At 36.9% G+C, this 20820-nt stretch overlaps 1 protein-coding gene across 2 annotated transcripts in view; it reads right to left on the reverse strand.

Annotated features, from left to right (window-relative positions):
* Positions 1-37: 37 nt before the first annotated feature.
* The window catches only part of LOC135201599 (protein TRC8 homolog), a 69529-nt gene continuing 48746 nt past the window's right edge, over positions 38-20820 (reverse strand). For both annotated transcript variants that reach the window (XM_064230637.1, XM_064230638.1), the window contains exon 3: positions 38-19540. In XM_064230637.1, coding sequence (XP_064086707.1) covers positions 17520-19540 — 2021 coding nt within the window. In that variant the 3' untranslated portion in view covers positions 38-17519. The remainder of the gene's footprint in view (positions 19541-20820) is intronic.

Consider the following 20820-nt stretch of genomic DNA (forward strand, 5'->3'; position numbering starts at 1 on the left):
TTCAATGTACAAAGACAGTTATTATTTAAAAGAGATGTGATATGAATTCTTTATTAAAAATCATTTCTACATGAAAATCTTTGTAAAATATACCTCTCCCACATCAAAATCACAGTTGCTGGGCATTCATCCAAAACCTTGAAGATGCAAGCTACAAATTTTGTCAAACATACTCAAGTCCAAAGGGCAGAATTCAAGGAGAGAATTTTTTTGACATCCATGTGGAATTATAAATTGCAAAGACAAATAATTGCATAAAGTAATTCCTAAAACTTTTTCTTGAGTTTCCTCACATAAAAACATAATAGCACCTTTTATCAAAGAAAGAAATGATCTAGCTGAACACCCATGTTCCATTTACAAATATACAAGTTAACAAACTGTATATGAAAGTGGAATAATTAGGTTATACAGTACTTGTACAGTACAAAGTAACAACTTACAAAGCTAGTGGGAGTAGACACCTAAATAAGTAGCATATATTTGAAACTATACACTCTCTATGTTACAATTTTTACCTTAATATACAATCTTTCCTCTTCACCTCTCAACAACAGAACTGTAGATACAAAAAGAAATGCCAAAAACTTTGTTGCAGAATTTTATATCCAAAAACAGTGCCAACTGATAAGCCAATTACATAAGAATAAACTCTGAGATTATTATAAAAGTTTACGGTTAATTTTGGTTATTTTACTTCTGATGCAATACTAGCACATTACTAGAGCCAGCACAGCACAACTGACTTAGTTCAGTTAGCGAGATTAATATTCAGTGACCATCATAATTATTCATGATTTCACTATCAAACTAATGCCAGAATTCTTAAAAACTGGATAATCTTGGCCCTTATGGTAAGTCTAGAAAATTATGAAATAGCTGCAAAAAATAAACATATTTCAGGGCTTCGCAAAAGACATGAAGTAAAATATTCAATAAGTCTAATCATAGTGTAAACTTGTGATGTACAATGAATTTTCTATTTTGATGAAGTACAATGAATTTTCTATTTTGATGATACACAATGAATTTTCTTATTTTGATAAGGATTGACAAGGGTCAGTTTTTCCAAACCATTAATGTCCTTTAATCTAAGAATTACCATACACAAGCATAAATAATTACTCTGCATGTCTTACATGTTCTGGCAAAAAATGTTGTGCAAAAAATTATTTCTATTATGAAGAAAATATAACAATACACCACATGAATGTAATTGCCCAATCTGAACGAAATTTAATACTCTATTAAAATTTATAAGAAATGCCAACAAATGAAGCTGCTAATGAAAGGACTGACTAACACTGAATTTTCCATGAAATACCAAATGGATGCTAATAAAGAAAATCTTATTGTAAAGAATAGTAAAATATAGACAAGAGTCATCAATTCAACATATCACTGCCTGGAAAACAAAGTTCACAAGACAAGGCCTCACAGCCTTCTACAGGATACATTTCAAATTTTCAAAATTTCCAATGCTGTGACAATAGTAGGACTTGGTAATTGAAAATCATGATGCTTGCAAGTTGCTGAATATGAAAATTGGAGTATGCTTTTCTTGTAATTTCCCTTTAAAAATTCTAGTACAAAGACATTTTGAATTTGCAATTAACCCACTGAGATTCTGTGGCAGATCAAACAATGACCATCTAAGTAAATGCAATTTTCATGCTATAATTCTGGCTGTGGTGTCACTGAAACTAAATATTTGCACTTAATTGTAATAAGTTAAAAAAAAAATTCAAAATGACAAGCTGAAGTTACCCAAGAATTTATACAATTGAAACCAAATGACATCATTAGAATCTCAAGGGGTTAAGTGTGCAGACCCTGCACAATTATCTGTTTCACTCAAAATGAACATTTCCTTTAATTTATATTTTTTCTTCAACACTAAAAATGGAGTACAAAGCTCTGAAGCTTTGATGTGAAAAGCAATCCTTGCAGACATTTCACTACATATACAGTGGTACCTCGAGATACGAAAGGCTCAACTTACGAAAAACTCGAGATACAAAAGCTAACACGAAAAATTTTACGGCTCTACATACAAAAATTTTTCAAGATACGAAAGGTTGTTGCTGGAAAGTCCGAGATTCACCCGGACCACCGATAACAATTTTGAAACTCGCGAGCCGCCAACTGAGTAGACTTGCCACCATCCTCCTGCTCTCCCATTGGTTCCTGGTGCTAGTCACTGCCATGAGATCCTTCTCTCCTATTGGTCAGCATCCTCGGCCAATCGGTACCAACATCATTATCGTACGCACGCGGTATTCGTTCATTCTAACGATTTCGTTTATTAACGTAAATTCATTAGTGATTTCGTTGGTATACGTACTTTATCGTGTTGTGTGAGAACTTTATTCTACTTATACGTAGTCATGGGTCCCAAGAAAGTTGAAATTCATGGAAAGAAGAGAATGCTCTCTTTGGAGACAAAGACGGAGATTATCAAGAAGTATGAAGCTGGTATGCGATTGAGTGTGATCGCCAAGGAATATGGCCGAAATCCGTCGACAGTAGGCACCATCCTTAAGCAGAAGGATGTCATCAAAGCAGCTACACCTTCCAAGGTCGTCACTATTTTGTCAAGCAAGAGGACCCACGTGCACGACGAGATGGAACAGCTGCTTCTTGTCTGGATAAAAGACAAAGAAATTGCTGGCGATACGATAACGGAGACGGCAATCTGCCACAAGGCCAGCGCTATTTTTGGCGATTTGATTGCCCAGACCGAAGACGACGGAGGAGAAGGGACATCAACGCCAACCCCAGAGTTCAAGGCTTCGCATGGGTGGTTCGAGAAATTCCGTAAACGGACTGGTATCCATTCGGTGGATAAAGACGTTCGACGAGATGATGACCAAGGAAGGTTACAGTTCTCAGCAAGTCTTCAACTGTGATGAGACTGGCCTTTTTTGGAAAAAAATTCCTCGTCTGACGTACATCACGGAGGAAGAGAAGCAGCTACCCGGGCATAAGCCTATGAAAGACAGGCTTATGCTCGCACTTTGTTCAAACGCCAGTGGGGATTGCAAGGTGAAGCCCCTACTGGTCTATCATTCCGAGACTCCTCGAGCCTTCAAGGCCCACAAAGTGCTTAAGGAGAAGCTTCCAGTGATGTGGAGGACTAATGCGAAAGCCTGGGTAACGAGGCTTTTGTTCACCGAGTGGGTAAATCTGTGTTTTGGCCCGACAGTGAAGAAATTCTTGGAAGAGAAGCGCCTCCCTCTGAAATGTCTGCTGGTGTTGGACAATGCCCCTCCCCACCCTGCTGGCCTCGAGGAAGATACCCTAGCGGAGTATTCCTTCATCAAGGTTCTTTATCTTCTGCCTAACACCACCCCTCTCCTCCAGCCCATGGACCAGCAAGCAATATCGAACTTTAAGAAGCTGTATACGAAAGATCTTTTCAAGAGATGTTTCGACATCACCGATACCACAAACTTCACCTTGCGTGAATTCTGGAAGGAGCATTTCGACATCGTCATATGCATCCGACTCATCGACCAAGCTTGGCAGGATTTTTCGAGGCAAACCTTGAATTCCTCGTGGAGGAAACTGGCCTGATGCCGTATCCGCCCGAGACTTCGAGGGATTCGACGTGGGCGAAGCTGGTGCTGCAGATTCAGAAACAGTTGACGATCCTGAAACTGTTTTGCAACCAGATCTTGACGAGATCATTGCACTCTGCAAGTCCACAGGGCTGGTCGTCGACAAGGACGACATCAACGACCTTCTCGAGGAGCACAAAGAGGAGCTTACGACGGATGACCTGAAGGAGTTGGAGGCCATGCAACATAACGTCGTTCAAGAGGAGTTCTCTAGCAGCGGCGAGGAGGAGGAGGACAACCCTATGACAGCGGCAGAAATTAAGGATGTTCTAGCAGCTTTTCATAAAGTGGAATCATTAGTAGAAAAAAAGACACCCCGAAAAGGCTCACACAGGTCGTATGCTTGCGCAGTTCGATGACATTTGCCTGAGTCGTTTCAGGAACATTGTGAAAAGTATGCAGAAGCAATCTTCCTTGGATAGTTATTTTTTAAAGAGGCCTTCAGTATTAGCAGGAGTAAGCAAAAAGGAAGAACCAAGTGATACTAAAAAACAAAGTTGAAAGTGGTGATGGAAGTTGAAATTTTGTATAAAAAAAAAACCCTACGTAAAGTATAAAAAAGTAAAAAAAAAAAAAAATTTTAAATAAAAAAGACAAAAATTATTTTTTTAATTTTAGTTTTTTGTAAAGTTAAGTGTTACAGTTTTGTTAATGTGTTTCGTAAATTTTAGTTTATGTATGTTTTCCTTACATTTTTTTATGTGTTTCGTAAAGTTAAGTGTACGTACGTACGTATCTGCCGATTGTCCTCCTCCTCTGTCGCCACTTTCGGAGATAGCCTCACTCGAAAGGTAAGCTTCCACATTTTACTACATACGTACAGTATTTCTTGTATACCATATACACTAATACAGTTTATTTACAGGTAATTAGCAGTACAGTAAGTCCTCGGGTTACGCCGGTCTCGACTTACGCTGTTTCGTGGTTACGAACGCGCCCCCATAAAAATATAAAAAATAATATTATGCGTCGTTCCGTCTTACACGGTTTAGTGTCGTAAGCGACGTAAACAAACGCGAACTAGTTTCGGGAGCACGGCGGAAGAATATGCTTTGTGGGGGAGAGGACGGCGTCGCTTCGCTAAGCTCATTCCTCGCCCATAACCCATTTTGGTTGTTTACTCTGCCTCTCTCTCTCCCTTGTGTTGTATCGTTTTTGTAACTTTTTGCCCTTTGTTATGGCTCCCAAGCGCAAGGCAGACTCTTCTGATGGTAGTGCATCGAAGAAAAGAAAGGCCATCACCATGGAAATTAAAGTGGACATTATAAAGCGATCTGAGAAGGGAGAAACGCCAACAAACATTGGCCGCTCGCTTGGCCTTAGTCGTTCGACTGTTGCTACCATTTTCAAAGATAAAGAGCGCATCGTTGAACATGTGAAAGGATCTGCTCCTATGAAAGCGACAGTGATAACCAAGCAGCATAGTGGTCTAATAATTGAAATGGAAAGGTTATTGGTGCTTTGGTTGGAAGACCAAAATCAACGGCGTATCCCAGTCAACCTTATGGTGATTCAGGAGAAGGCGAAAAGATTGTTTGAAGCGTTGAAAAAAGAAAAGGGGGAGGGAAGTGAAAGTGAAGAGTTTGTGGCTAGTAGGGGTTGGTTTATGCGATTTAAGGCTCGGGCCAATTACCATAACCTTAAAGTGCAAGTGAAGCTGCTAGTGGGGATGAGACAGCAGCGAGTGAATTTCCTAAAGCGTTGTCCGAGATAATTAAAGAGGGGGTTATTCTGCTCAGCAAGTGTTTAACGTGGATGAGACAGGTTTGTTTTGGAAGCATATGCCTAACCGCACTTACATCGCCAAGGAGAAGTCAGCACCCGGTCATAAAGCCAGCAAGGAGAGGCTAACTTTACTTCTTGGGGGTAATGCTGCTGGCGACTTCAAACTGAAGCACTTGTTGGTGTATCAGGCTGAAAATCCAAGGGCATTTGGAAGGGTCAACTACCAGTAATTTGGAAGTCCAACAAGAAGGCATGGGTGACACTTGCAGTGTTTGAGGACTGGTTCGTAAACCATTTTGTGCCAAGTGTGGAGCGGTATTGCGCCTCCAAGGGTATCCCCTTTACGGTGTTGCTAGTGCTGGACAATGCCCCTGGACACCCTGCCCAGCTGGGAGACTTTAACCCTAATGTCAAGGTGGTTTACCTTCCACCTAATACCACGGCCTTTTTACAGCCTATGGACCAAGGAGTGATTGCTTCGTTCAAGGCCTACTACCTACGAAGGACAATTGCTATGGCTTTACAGGCAACTGAAACCAAGAAGGACTTGACTCTGAAGGACTTGACTCTGAAGGACTTTTGGAAATCCTACAACATCCTTGATGCTGTAAAGAACATTGCTGATTCCTGGGTGGAGGTTAAGCAAACAAACATGAATGGTGTCTGGAAAAAAATTTGTCCTCAATTTGTGAATGATTTCCATGGGTTTGAGGACACAGTTCAGCAAGTTGTAAAGAACGTTGTTGCCCTGAGTAAGGAAATCGATTTGGAGATGGAGGTTGATGATGTTACAGAGCTGCTGGAGTCTCATGGCGAGTAGTTATCTGCTGAGGACCTGATACAACTGGAGAAACAGATGATAGAGGAAGAAGAAGCACCCACCCCAGAGCCTAAGGCTTTCACAAGGCAGGACTTGGCAAGAGGTTTTGCAGAGCTGCAGCAAGCGTTGGCAACTTTTGAGGCTCAGGATCCCAACTTGGACAGGTTCACTAGGGTTTCCAGAGGCATCATGGATTTGATGCAGTGTTACAAGGAGATCTTGGATGAGAAGAGGTTGCTCTCTGTTCAGACTAACCTGGAGCAGTATTTTAAGAAGGTAGAGAGGCCTGCAAGAGATCCTGTACCCTCTACCTCAGCTGCCTCTGCTAATCCAGAATCACCTGCCCCACAATCTCCAGCACCTTCTGAATGTTCTGCTAACCCAGACTCACCTGCCCCACAATCTCCAGCACCTTCTGAATGTTCTGCCTCACCTCCAGACACACCTGCCCCAGCATCTCCAGCACCTTCTGTAGGTTCTGCCTCACCTCAAGACTCACCTGCCCCAGCATCTCCAGCACCTTCTGTAGGTTCTGCCTCACCTCAAGACTCGCCTGCCCCATCATCTCCAGCATCTTCTGGAAGTTCTGCTTCTCTTCACTAACCTCCCCCCGTCTCTCCAGCACCACAGCTTCCTCTCCAGTGTGCAAGCCAACCAAATTAATAAAGGTAAGGAATTGTTCTCTCTTTGTTATTGATACGTATTTACATTAAATCATGTGGTATTTTTTAATGTTCCGACTTACGCTGAAAATCGTGTCACGATGCATCTTAAGAACGGTTCGTCGTCGTAACTCGAGGACCCCCTAAGTTAGGTGTTGAATGGTCCAAATTGTTGTAGTATTTCATTGTTTATAGGTCAATTTAGCTTTATTATGAAATTTACTGGGGTGTTTTTGGAGGGCTTGGAACGGATTAGCCATTTTACATGTAAAATGCGGTCCAAGATACGAAAAGCTCATGATACGAAGGCCGCCTCGGAACGGATTAATTTCGTATCTCGAGGTACCACTGTACTACTTTTAATTATTCCTCTTTTTTTTTTTCACTTGCAGCAGTGAAGTACTAATGACAATTGTGATAATTTTCAAAAGCACTGAAAGCTTAAACCAAGTATATATGTGTAATTCATCTGTTGAACCATATATGTATAGAAAATTTGAAACAATTGACAACATTCAGTTTTTATAAAGTTGTTAAATGTGCACATTAACTGTGTGAAATGTAGACAACTCTTACTGTATAAAGTATATATATGTATAGATGCACAAAATTCACTTGCTAAAGGTTACTGTCCAGGTAACCTTGACAAAACACTGAAAAATTCCAACACCATAATATCTTTCAAGTAACAAGTACACTATAATAAGATTTCAAGCATATTTCATAGCTGTGCTATTCACTCAAAAAACTTTAACTCCTGATAGTACTGTGAGTCACGCTGCTGCAAACAAAAACAGATATCACTCTGAAAGGGCATTAAATAAGCTTTTCAAGTCACATACAAAAGTAATAATCATTCAAACTACATAAAAAATGTACATAACTCCTGTTTAATACAGTATACTTATCAGTACATAGTACTTTTCCTAAAATAATCCACCCACAAGCTGGTGAATAAGCAATAAAATCTACCTCGTACCACATATGCTAAAGAACTATGGGTTCTTCAGTACATTTATGCCTAATTCTCTAAAGTTATGCAGGAACAAATTCCCCAAAATGATCTATGGCTTCAAAATCTGTGTACAGGACATCATCTGGCAGCACAAGAGGCATAGATTTACTACCTGTTAGTACTTAAATTCTAAATGGCTCTAATCCAAATCATCACATCAACATTGCTAAGTAAGAATCTGTAATGATTAATCAGATCATGGAATTAGAATAATGCATTCAGTAAGTACACTTTCTTGAGCTAAAACTCAAATAAGGACACTCAAGACAACCCTAGAAGTTCTACTTGTACAATTTACTTACTATGAAGAATCCAAACATTCTTAACATACTACATACAGTTCTAGTATTTTGCCCGTCAGCTAAACCAAGTTCTCAGCTTTAACTGCACATCTTTGCGATATGTGCAAAGGGTTCAAACTGTATCAAATATAATTTTGCTTCTACCGGTTTTCCCAGTGCAAAATGTGAAATGGGAGAACATAACTAAAAAAACTACACAAAAATAGGTAATACAAATTATGATACACCTACAAAATGTTTTTACAAATAGCTCTAATACTCAAGTGGTCTACTGCTTGTGCATTTTAACAATGTCAACAAAAAGGAACTTTGTGGTTTTTTCCTTTTTTTTTTTCTTAGAGCTTGGTTTCAGCATACAGTTATATATTTGTTAATTAAATTTACTCTTTCATATATAAATATACCACTGCACTTCCACATATGTTGTATATGGTGTAGTAAAATTATGCTAAATATCAAGTGTTCATTTCCACTAAGTGAAATGCTGAATTAAATCAACAATGTAAAATAGAAACTAAATAACTTTTCCATTGCTGACTTTTAAGTACCTACCAGGAATAAGCCTTTACATATATTTCCTTTCATGAAGGAACAATTTACAATGTTCTGAATATAAAGTAAAATTAATGGAAAAGTCATACTTTTGTGAATCAATACTGTATTTGGACTGGTGATTTAACGCAAAATGATGAGACCTGAACTGATAAGCTCGCAACAAAATTGGAATAAATAGTCAATCTTGTGTCAACTAATTTCTTGAGACAACTTTATCCAAAGGCCACTTCCAATAACTGTCTAAAGGACATTTATAGAGTAATCAAGAAAAAGATGAATAAATTATAGGGTTGTATAAATTATCAGTTTTTCCCACCTGTTAATATCTATGGAGAAAAACTTGTACCTTATTCCCACATCTAAATACAAAAATGTACTTTCCTAATTTGTACATTTCACTCAATCCTAGTCATTCATTGCCATGAACTACCTTTACGCTTCACTAAGTATTCCAAACTAATCTTGGTTTATGGGAAATAACTGCCAGATAAAATCTCCACCCTCAACAAAATTGTAAAAATAAGAAATTAACAGCTTACAATATACAGTGTTATTGCCAGTGTGCTTTACAGAACTTGCATACCAAAGAAAATCAGTCTCCATCAGTTTCACTGCAGAACAACTCTCCCTATCTAGCAACAAGAAGCTTTGTACACTATGCATCACGTTTGTTTGTGAAAGATTTCTACAGATCACTGGCAGCTGGGTAATGAGGCAGTCCCTGGTTATCGGCGGGGTGCTGATAAGCGAAAACTCCCATTAACCAAAACTTGGCAATTTATGGCGCTGATAACAAGTTGATGGTGCCTCTGTTAGGTAACTCTTATTGGCACCAATAACCAAAACTCGGCCCGTTATGGCACCATAAATAGCTGATTATATGGCACTTAACTGGATTGCCATTAACCAAGACCGCCGATAATTGCGGACTGCCAAATAGTATTGTGGAGATGATTTTACTACTACTGTTTGACAAATTTCAAAACTGAATATATTTAAAATATATAGTTTTATCTTGGCATATATCTGATTCAGGTTACTCACCCCACGAGTAACACAGTAACTTAATATATCATAAACTTAGAATGTATCATCCATTTAAATGAAAAAAATTTCTTCATGTATTTACCAACATCATATAATAACCAGACCAAGTCAAATCTTAATTGTAGCACAATTGGCTTGAATGATTTACTCTTGAATAAGAGTGAATACTGGAGCATAATTTAAGTTGGACAACCTGGAGGGAATGAACAAGTAAAAGACAAAGCAATGAACCTTTCATTCTGCCTACACTGACAAAGCACAGAGCAGATAGTATCTCATATTGAGATGCAAAATCAGACACTTATTGATTATTATCGTGTACTATACATTTACTTTATTTTTTAATAATAACTTCGTTTTTAAGTTTTACTGGAAAGGTGTAATTAGGTCCTCAATTCCCATAACATTCATGCGGAAGACCTGTCGTTTGTGGTCATCTGAAACTCATTCAACAGGTGGAAGACATATTCTTGAAAAGCTTCAAATTAATTTTCAGGATAATTGTCAGTTTCAATAGAATATGAAGCAGCACTAGCCAACCAATGAAAAATCTTACCTTATGGGTTGCAAAAAAGGTCTGTCCACTTGTAAAAACTATAATGGCTAAATCTAATAAATCCCTTCTTTAAAGTTTACTAATGGGATAAAATGAAAACGCTGAAGATTCTAGGAAAATTTACACATGGGAGATATGTCTAAGAATTGCATGTTTAGGCACACTAAACATGCTTCATAGTTAAAAATGAGGTATTTATCAAATATCCATGGGTTTGTTTGGTTGTATGATGTTTTTACATCAAGGAATCAGCATTATTCAGCAACCGAACCACGTCGAGAGTGAACTATCACCAGAAATACACATCTCTCACACCTTAATGGAATGCCTGAGAATCGGACTCGTGGCCACCGAGGTGGCACGGCAACACCATACTGTCCACGCCACTGAGGCGCTCAAATATCCATGGGTCAAAAGGATTTAATAAATCTGAAGATAGAGCAATGAACTAGCACTTCCATGTGGCATTCATTACAAAAAGAAATATGCCATACCATTATTTTGTTATGTTTATTATTCCAATATGTTATGTTCATTATTCCATTATACCTAAGAAATAACCATGTCTTTGGCTCAAAGTTTTATTTTGCTGCTAAACATGAAAAAACATGCCACACAACAATCACATTCAATGAAAAGAGATAGTCAACAATCTACACCAGCTGAAATGCAACACATCATAAAATTAGGATAAGATAACTGTATAAAACAACAAACTTGCATCCTTCAGCCTGTGACACATACCTAAGGAAAGGTATGATTCTGATAGATGACCTGTACTAAAACATTCACCCAGTTAGCTACATTTCATTCAGTATACATTCTACTGCCAAGAAGGATAAAGCAAGGCAACACTTAATTCTCTTGTGCTTCTGCACAGGAACTTCAAGAAAGTCATAAACTTGATTTTCATAACATCCCCACATTACCATTCAACTTGTCTTGCAATTCAGAGATCAGCCTTGATTTTCATAGAATGAAGCTTTGGGCCCTTCAAGAAAAGTATTAGTTGGCTCCCCGGCCACTAATGCTTTTGTGAACAATAGTTAACTGTGTGAAAAAAAGTCTAACATAATCTCTGAATCACAAGATATATCAGATTCTTCCAGGTACAAAATCTCTCCCTCAATCCCCAGGTACAATTGATTCTGATGGCATCTCACTGACTGCTGCATACCTACACAGTGGCAAATAAAAGCATAAAAATCTGTGTGCTCCACCTAAGGATACAAGCTTCTCTGAGGCAATAAGTATATCCAAAAAGCATCTGCCCAGTTTTTGATGGCTACAAAAATCCAACACTTATAAGTTACTGGTGATTCCAGTGGCATCTCATTGTCTGCTGCAGACCAATACTGTTACAAAGGACACCAAAGCAACCTACTGTGTGGTCTCCCTAGAGATAAAAAGGTTGTTTTAAGGAAAGAAATGCATACAAGAAGCGCCTAGCCATGCATCAAAGAAGCACCCTAAAAAGATTCTGTTACATGCAACTTAAGGAAAACAGTATAGAAATGTAAAAATTTTTCTATACACAAAATAGATTTTTTTACTACAAAACCACCTTTTACTTTAGCCCTAATTCATGGTCCTCATATATCATAACAGACCACCATCTTCCCTGAACAAAATTCCCATATGGAAAGAAGAAAGATAGCTTAAAAAATAATAAAATTGCTCAAATCTCTGGGAGAGCCATGCTAACAGACTACTGAGCAATTCTAGAGTTAGCTGAAAGAATAATAAACAAAAAAAGGGTGTTGTATCAGAGGGTATTACTTAGGCTTCCCATAGATTGGTCAATAATAAAGACAATATAGCTAAATCCTTATAAACATCAAAGGCATAAACAATTAGTTAGCAGATACAAGAAGATGAAATATGCAAATATAAATACTATACACTAATTGTAATTAAAAGAATCACTGTAAACAAATATTGCCTCCAGCTCCATTATACCTTTGAGAAAAACATTTATATACATATGAGCACTGAACATTAACAATGGGAAGAAAGAGCAAGACGAGATTAACAACTGAAAAAATCTCTGATGAACACACAGAGAAAAGGGCTAAACAAGAAAATTCTAACATGTCCTAAGTCTTAATATTGTACTCACATATTAGAATCAGAGCAACACTAGATAAACATTAAAATCAAGAGATGAGCTAATACCCACTGCTAATGCTGCTGAAAAGCTTCATAAGAACATAAGCATAAGATTGAGGTCCACAAAAGCAGAAAAATGTACTCAATAATATGAAGACATAAAACCAATTCCCAACAGAACCTTGTAAATGATAAAAGAAACAAAAATAAGAGAAACAGCACAGCTTCCACATATGCTGGTCACCCTGTTTGATTTACTTATGTACACTATCTACTTACTGGGAGGGGGGGGGGGGGGGGGTGTTGTGAATTCTCTTGACTGCTGAGGTAACCAATATTAATTTTCAAACACATCAACAATTAAAGGCCTAACTCAACTGCAAATATATCAGCATCATCATCAACCCAATCACCAAGTTCATGTATTACAGTATCATACCCTGATGGTTTTAGGTTGCTAAGAAAGAACATGCTAAGAAAGAACAGTCTCTTTTCTGACCATGCGACCTTAATCATCTAGACATGACAGCTGGATAGTTCCCATAAGCTGAGACATAACCAATAAAACTCATTATTGTTTTACAAAAAGTGCCAAACATATTACAAAGACAAGATGAAAACTTGGAAAATCTCAGTGGAATGCATGAAGACAAAACAAAAATAATAAAAACAACAACATCAAAACAACAGAAACAAAGAGAAGGAAGTTTACAAATTTGAGGCAACAGTCTCTGTGTAAATCATCAGTATATGATGACTGACCTGACAGAAACCATTGACAACTATTAAGGATTATGTAAAATGATGGTTTGTACTTAGAAACATTGTATGTTTTAACAGGTTAACCTTTAAATCTCACCTAACAGTATATACATACTTGTGAAATCAACAGTATTTTCTAGCAAGAGAAGTAGTACTCTTACTGCATTTGCTTACATACAAAAAATTACCAAGATAACATAAGAATAAAAGGTGGTTTGACACATCAATTTACCTGGACTGATTTGCCTTGTGCATCTTGGAGTACAATGAACTTTAAAACTGTTTGAAAGAACCCCCACAAATTGCAATATATCAAAATACAGTATCCCTCACATATAGGAAGATTGCCATGTACATAATGTACACAACATATTTTTCATACAAGTAAAACATAAAAAATCTACACAGTTTTACAAAATGCTGGCTTGAATACAAGAGATAAACTTTGTATCATAGAGAAGAGGTATCATTTTTATCATTAAGAGCTCTCATGCTTTGACATAATTCACTACATGTGAATGAATTATTTGATGTATGATTTCCAACATGTCCCTTGTTTTGCCGTTTGTTTCTTAAGTAGCTGTGTTGGTTCACTGGAAACACTCATGTACTACATAATCTAGAGAATGCATTAGTACTAATGCATTTGAAATTGTCCAAAGAACTTATTTTTAAATAATTTACCAGAACATTTAGGGTACGGCCACACTGCAAGTGGCACCACTCGCTGCTAATAATGAAATGTAACAATTCTTACTAGATGGCCACACTAGCAGACCAGGGTAATTTTTCGCCTTGCTAATCCTTGCTGCACATGATGCACTATGTCTGAAAAAACTGTGGTGCTCCAAGTGTATTCCTTCAGGAGTAATGTTTGTTTGTTTGTTTGTTTGTATGGTGTTTAGACGTTGCATGGAACCAGCGGTTATTCAGCAACGGGACCAGCGGCTTTACGTGACTTCTGAACTACGTCGAGAGTGAACTTCTATCACCAGAAATATGCATCTCTCACCTTCAGGAGTAATGGGTCCTATTAGTTTGTTACAGGTTTATTCAGCCTCTCTTCAAGTCTGCTGCGAAATAAACCGAGTGATCTTTGACTCATTCTTAAATATTCATAAGATTTGTTATCGTGTATTCGAGATTGTTTATACAATTATAAAATTCATTCAGTTCCACTTTTCTCTTGTATATATGTCATCTAATTTGATGGAAGTACTTAAAAAAAAACAGCTAACAAATTTGATGATGAAAAGTCTACAACAATGATCAGCTTCAATTAATGTGTCATGTGTCTTCTGCAGCTGTCATTAACTATGTTGCCAAACTTATTCCTGACTTATAACCCGACTACGGTTAATCTGCACCTCTCAATTCTAGGTTCTTTAAGCTGGTCATAAAATCCTACTTATCCCACCCACAGGTTGTCCAGAAGAAAGACTGTTCCAGGACAAGGCCGACTTAATTTACAATCAATCATCGGCTGAGAAATTTATAACACTATTTTATTTATAATCTAATTGTATCAATCAATTTTATTAGCAAGTCTTGGCTATATTTTGGAGGTTTACCTACATAATTCATATAGATGATTAGAAACTAAATCATCTTTTCCTACCCTTTGATCAAAGCAGTTCATTGTACAATCTAAATTCTTTTCATTAACTGTAATTTTCTTACTGTAAATCATCCTATACTTGTCATTAAATTTCAGTTCTTTTATTCATTTTACATCTTCACAATTAGATGCACAGACCAGTAGTGTCAAGCTGTTTACCATTTCTGACCCGGTATAAGGAAGATGTGGCAACATGTCTGCCACTTCTGCATGATATCCCAACTTAGGCCAAGGTATTTACAAATAAAATCTGGTATAAGTGGCAATGTCTAAAACATACTACATGTTCACAGTCATTTTGGTTTGACTATACAGTGGGGGTCACGTAGTCAAGTTCTCCAGATTCGCAGACTCGCGCATTCACTGATTTATCTCTGGACCATATCTACCCATTATTTGCGGGAAATCCGCCTATTTGCTGTATTTTTATATGAGTATTTTTACATGAGAAATATCCACAAATTCCTGTTTTTTTAATCAATTTCATTATAAAATGCACTGTTTGTGATAAAACTATTAAAAAACCAGACATACAAATTTTTTGTGGGTTTTTCTTGAGTTCTAACTAACAAAATAGGCTATTTTCAGCGTTTTTACAGGGGTTCCATCTATTCGTGGGGGAGGGTCTGGTACGCATCCCACGCGCATACGGGAGGACCACTGTAGATGCTTTTTCACTGCTTGCAGTGCGACAGTACTCTTAATGTTCAAATACTTCAATGTAACCACTGCTTGCATATCAGAGCTTAAATTACTACATTAAATAAAAATATCTCTCTGGTTTACTTTCCAATATATTTTTCATTTGGTTCACTGCCTACAACCTACGTACACACTGCTTCAGTTGCAGTACACTCATTTTCAAAATCTCTGACAAACTCATTACATTCATCCAGGTATTGAAAAAAAAATATATTCCATCAATAAAAATTAAATCACAGAATATAAAACAAAATCAATGTTATCAAAAAATTATTTTCTATAGAACCTAAACTCTGTACCTGTCTGTAATAATAACAATAATAGCAGACCTTAAAACATTTCTTGAATCAATAGTAAACAAATGACTAGGAAAGGGGTCAAAATGGAATGACATACTAATGAAAAAGGAAAATAATTTAAATCATCCTTGCACCATTCTCTTTCTACAGCTCAAATCCAACAGTGAAATAATTTTATAGCAGAGAAATACAAACTCTAATTTTACAATAAGGAAAGAAAGCAGAATTTATTCACACAGGGACAAAATCTTAATAAAAAATAGTCCGTGTTACTAAAAAATTGTGTACATATAGTATATAGGTACATTACTGTATATAAAAAATGCTACTGCCCCCAAGAACACAGAGTATGCTTTGATGGCCTCAGTAATATGTGAAATATTCACTATAATATTCAAAATAAAAAAAAATACCAATGCTGACATCTGTGTGAACATACTGTATATAATGATCTTATAATGCTTCATAATTTCACTGTAACCAACTCAAGGGGGTCCAGTATAAGGAATTTTAAATAAGATATATCTTAAAGATGACTTAAATAATGTAATCATGACTGATATAAAAAAAATGAATAAGTCTTTCTTTTAGACAGATGTTCTTACAGTTACAAAAGTATATATATAGTACACTGCAGTCTACACGGTAAAACTGTCTAGAAGTACTACATTACACAGACATAAAACATTTTGAAGCCTGAGCTCATGCTGAAAGATATTTCCTAAATAAAGAGTAATGATTTGCATTCACCTGGAACAAATAAAAAAAGTTCTGAATAACAATTTGTATTTTACCTAGGAATAAAAACCAGTCTTTTATAAATGAGTACATTCAAGTGAGCATGCACTAAGAGATGCTCCTACATAAAAGACAATGGTTTGTATTCCTGCAGGAACAGAAACCAATTCACGACTTCTTCCCTTTTTCAACGAAAATATCACAGAATAATTTTTTAAATTTCTCCTTGATAAAATACATAAATAATTTATTGCTCATAACTAAAAGCTAAGAACAGTAAAAGGTTGATAAATTTGGCTAGTAGTATCTGCAAGGAAGTGAAGGTTTAGGCATAAGAATTAATCATTCATTTACCTTTCATCTTATTCAAAGTAAAACAAAAGAAAAAGAATAAAAAACCAGACCAGAAGACACTAAACCAAGTCTAATGCTATACATATGAAAACTAGGTAGTGAATTGCTGCCAGTTATTTGTAAACAATCATTTTGCGCTGCACTTACAATTATGCTGCCTATTCTCATTCTGGTGTTATGTATAAATTACAATGATACTGTATTGACTCAGTATGTAAAAATTTAATGTTCATGCAATCGGTCTCATAAATATAATTATCATACCTCTTGTGTTTTTCTCTGTTCTATGTATTTGAAGTTTCAGTGTCCTTAAATCAAAAGAATACTCAATGCATGTTGATACTGTAATTTGCTGCATATGTGCTATTTACAGCAAGTGCATCAAGTACAGTACAACACAGAATATCAAAATGCCAATTCAAATAGAAGAAATGTCTACTTTCAACACTGGGATTACACAGCTTTCCTTATCTGCTATCATAATAAGCTATACAAAATATTTCCAAAATGCTTTAATATACTTATATACATTTCATTTGCAACTCAGGCAACCAGATACCCATTTTAAAACATAAATATCCTAAAATAAATCTAAAAATCACATTTAAAATTTTTTAACGTACAATAATACAGTATTATTGACCTATATCTTGGTCAATTATAGGGGGTCGCCTCGACCTCAAAATAAATCTTTGGTTATTTTCGAGTTGTGGGTTCTCCTCGACAACCCTCTGCGGCAAGTGTTGATCTATTTCTCCGTCATCTCCAACAGATGGCTCTGCAGCTGGAGGGATGTCCTCATGAGGTCTGTCCGGAGCCTGAACAATTAAGGCTTCTCCAACCTCATTATCTCGAACTAGCTCTCTGTTGCTACCATTCATATTTTCACCTAAGATAACATCAATGTCTTGTCCATCCCAGACTGGCACATCTGCATTTGCCTCATCTCCTGCATTCGCATGATTCTGTTCCCCTCCCTCATTCTCTCTCCTGCTGGCATTGGCATTGTCTGTACGCGATGTGTCTGTGTTGTATAGCGTTTCATGACAAAGTGGACAAGAGTCTTGGATGTACAGCCACTTTCGCAAACAGACGCTATGAAAGTAATGATTACATTTTGTAATCTTTGCACTATGCAATCCTTGGAAACATATTGCACACACGTCATCATGTTTCACGAGTTGCTCTTGGGTTGCCTCTGGTAAGGAGTTGATTTTATTCACTGCTGTTCTGCGTTTCATGAAGACAGTCCAACCATTCCTTGCTTCACACCAGATGTTGAAATATGCATGGATACACATCATGAATGCTCTTATTGAGCCCCCTGACTCAAAGATGTAAATCCATGCACCATTGAAAAATAAGAGAATACCAAAAATGAACTCTACACTATTTCCAAAAGCTCTGATATAATAAACATAATCATCCAACCTTTCCCAAAATGTGCTACAATAGGCATCAACAAGGAATAATCCATATATAAGAAGAGAGACCAAAGTCTTTACTACAACTTGTACTGAAAATGCAGATACAGCCAGTAGCCACGTAGATAACGGATACAGTGACCAAAGAACAAACAAAAGCATCACTGGTAAAAACACCAAAATAGAGCACACAACAAGAGCTCTTATGTGACGATAAAGAGCTGGATTGCGGCTTGCACTAAGTGACATTAGAACAGGATTAACCATGTTATGTATGAAGTGTAACATAGCAGTGAAGAGAAGACAAAAGTTCCTGCAAAGGCGAACAAATCTCTTCTCTCCACCCATAACCGTGAGCCCACTCTGCTCAGCCAGGATGAAGAACAAAATCGCACACACAGTCCCCATGCTCCTCTCATCATCTTCCACTGTCAGGAGAATCATCTGAAACACGACACCCACATAGTGACAGATGTAAGAGACAATACTTGTCATCCCTAAAAGGGCTACTGCTGTCTCACATCCTTGTGTCATTATAGCCTTGAAAATGACATAGAAGTCTGCCATTGTCAATGAAAACAATGACTGGTATTCTCCTCTTACATACATGAATTCTCCAAGAAGGGTTGCTAAATGCATTGCCATCCGAAGCATCCAAAACGTTCTCAAAACATTTGGGATGTTTAATCTAACCCATTCAGATTCCAAGAGTGAATGGAGTCCAAAGTCTCTCATTACTCTTCGAGCATAATGGTAACCCTCTAAAACAACATGGATACACTTCAGCAAATTAGAAAAGACTGTGTACTTCAACACAGCCAAAGGAAGCAAAGCAGAGAGTAAAGGGATGCTGACCAAGATCCAATTTGGAACGCAAAAAAATGAAAGGGCAGATGGAAGTATAAAAGATACTATGAGAAGTTTCTGCAATAGAGGGTAATTGGGCCCTGAATAAACCAAAGTGAAGAGATAACCTAAAGACCCCTGAAAGATGTAATTTGCCCCAAGAGTGATTATGGTACCCCCACTATCAAAAAGAGCTGTGGTATTGAGAGACAAAATGTTGAGCATTAGAGAAGGAAAACCAGATTCTGGACCAGACGTCAGGTACCTGATAGTGGCCACATTTGCCTGGTATCCAATCACTATTACAGCAAAGCTTACAATAACAAAATAAACCTTTATCAATCGTTGAGAACTAAGTAGAAAGGCAACTGTTGCTGTCATATAAACTGAAAGAGAAAAATATCAAGCTATTAGAACTAAATTAGTTTTAGTATAAACCCATAACTCATAGAACCCATTTCATTTGTCATGAAATGTCCCAGATATATAACATCTCCAAAGGAAGAACCACCTCAGTACCATTCCACTAAGTAGGGTGCATGTGCAGTGACTTCCATCAGGTCTAGCTGTCCACCTAGATTCATCTTTAAACATTTCACTCTAATTTCTAATGCATGTGACAGAACTCGTACCAGTTGTAACAATTTACAGATCAGTTATCAGCACCACAGGAATGTAATTACCAGCTTAAATTTGTTATTAGATGGGATCTTCTGTTTTTCTCTCATTTCAGTTTAATGTTAAATTTTTTTCCATAGTGCTGGGTTTTTTGTCATTTGCAAACTTTGGTTAGTGTTCAGAACACTTGGCTCTAGGTTACTAATTGGTAACTTTGTTTTTTTGCCAACTACAATCCTTGCTATTTCAGATATTTAAACCAGTATGTATCAGCTAAGGATAATAGCAAGTGTTCTTAATTATCCAGATAATACAGTTGTACAGTCACTATACTTGCCTACTTAATCTCAGTTAATCAGTTTATTTTCTTTTTCTGCCTTGATTAAGTACTTATCATTGTACTTTTTATCACAGCTCTTCAAGTTTTGCACTACCTTGTTCTGTGCTGAGCAGTTTCATTACATAAATATAATCACATTTTTACATTTTTGATGCTGAGATTAATTATGTATCACTTTTCTTAAATATGCCCAGATGATAACAGTCCCCAGCTACGAGAAATGATCAGCAGCAGACTCCACAATTTCCTTATCAGGAAAGAAGACAGCCAAGACCCCTGGGAAATCCTCCCAGCAAACTATCCATGACTACAACCCCAAAGAAAGGGGAACAAACATCCTTCTGTGGCAGGCCAAGTAACGAACTGCTTAAAAAAATTAATAAATAAATAAAAATAAAGGGTTTCTCTTCCATGACCTTATGGATCTCCAATGGAAGCTAATCTCCACAGATTCAAGTGATTCAAAAGTTACTGATCTCTTAACACTACGTACGAAATGCTCCCCTTGTCTCTAAAACTACTTGTCCTTCATTCATACAGGTGGATGAAAACAGGTAACTGTTATGATGAACATCATAGCTTTCATCTCTTATCTCAAGCATTATTAAGATTTAAATTTTCTCTCAATTAAGTCTGGAGAGTCAACAGTTGACATCCTCCAAACATAAGATACAACTAAGATTAGAGATAAATTTTGAAAAATAATTA

The sequence above is a fragment of the Macrobrachium nipponense genome, chromosome 28, assembly GCF_015104395.2.
Source record: "Macrobrachium nipponense isolate FS-2020 chromosome 28, ASM1510439v2, whole genome shotgun sequence".
NCBI classification, from domain to species: Eukaryota; Metazoa; Arthropoda; class Malacostraca; order Decapoda; family Palaemonidae; genus Macrobrachium; species Macrobrachium nipponense.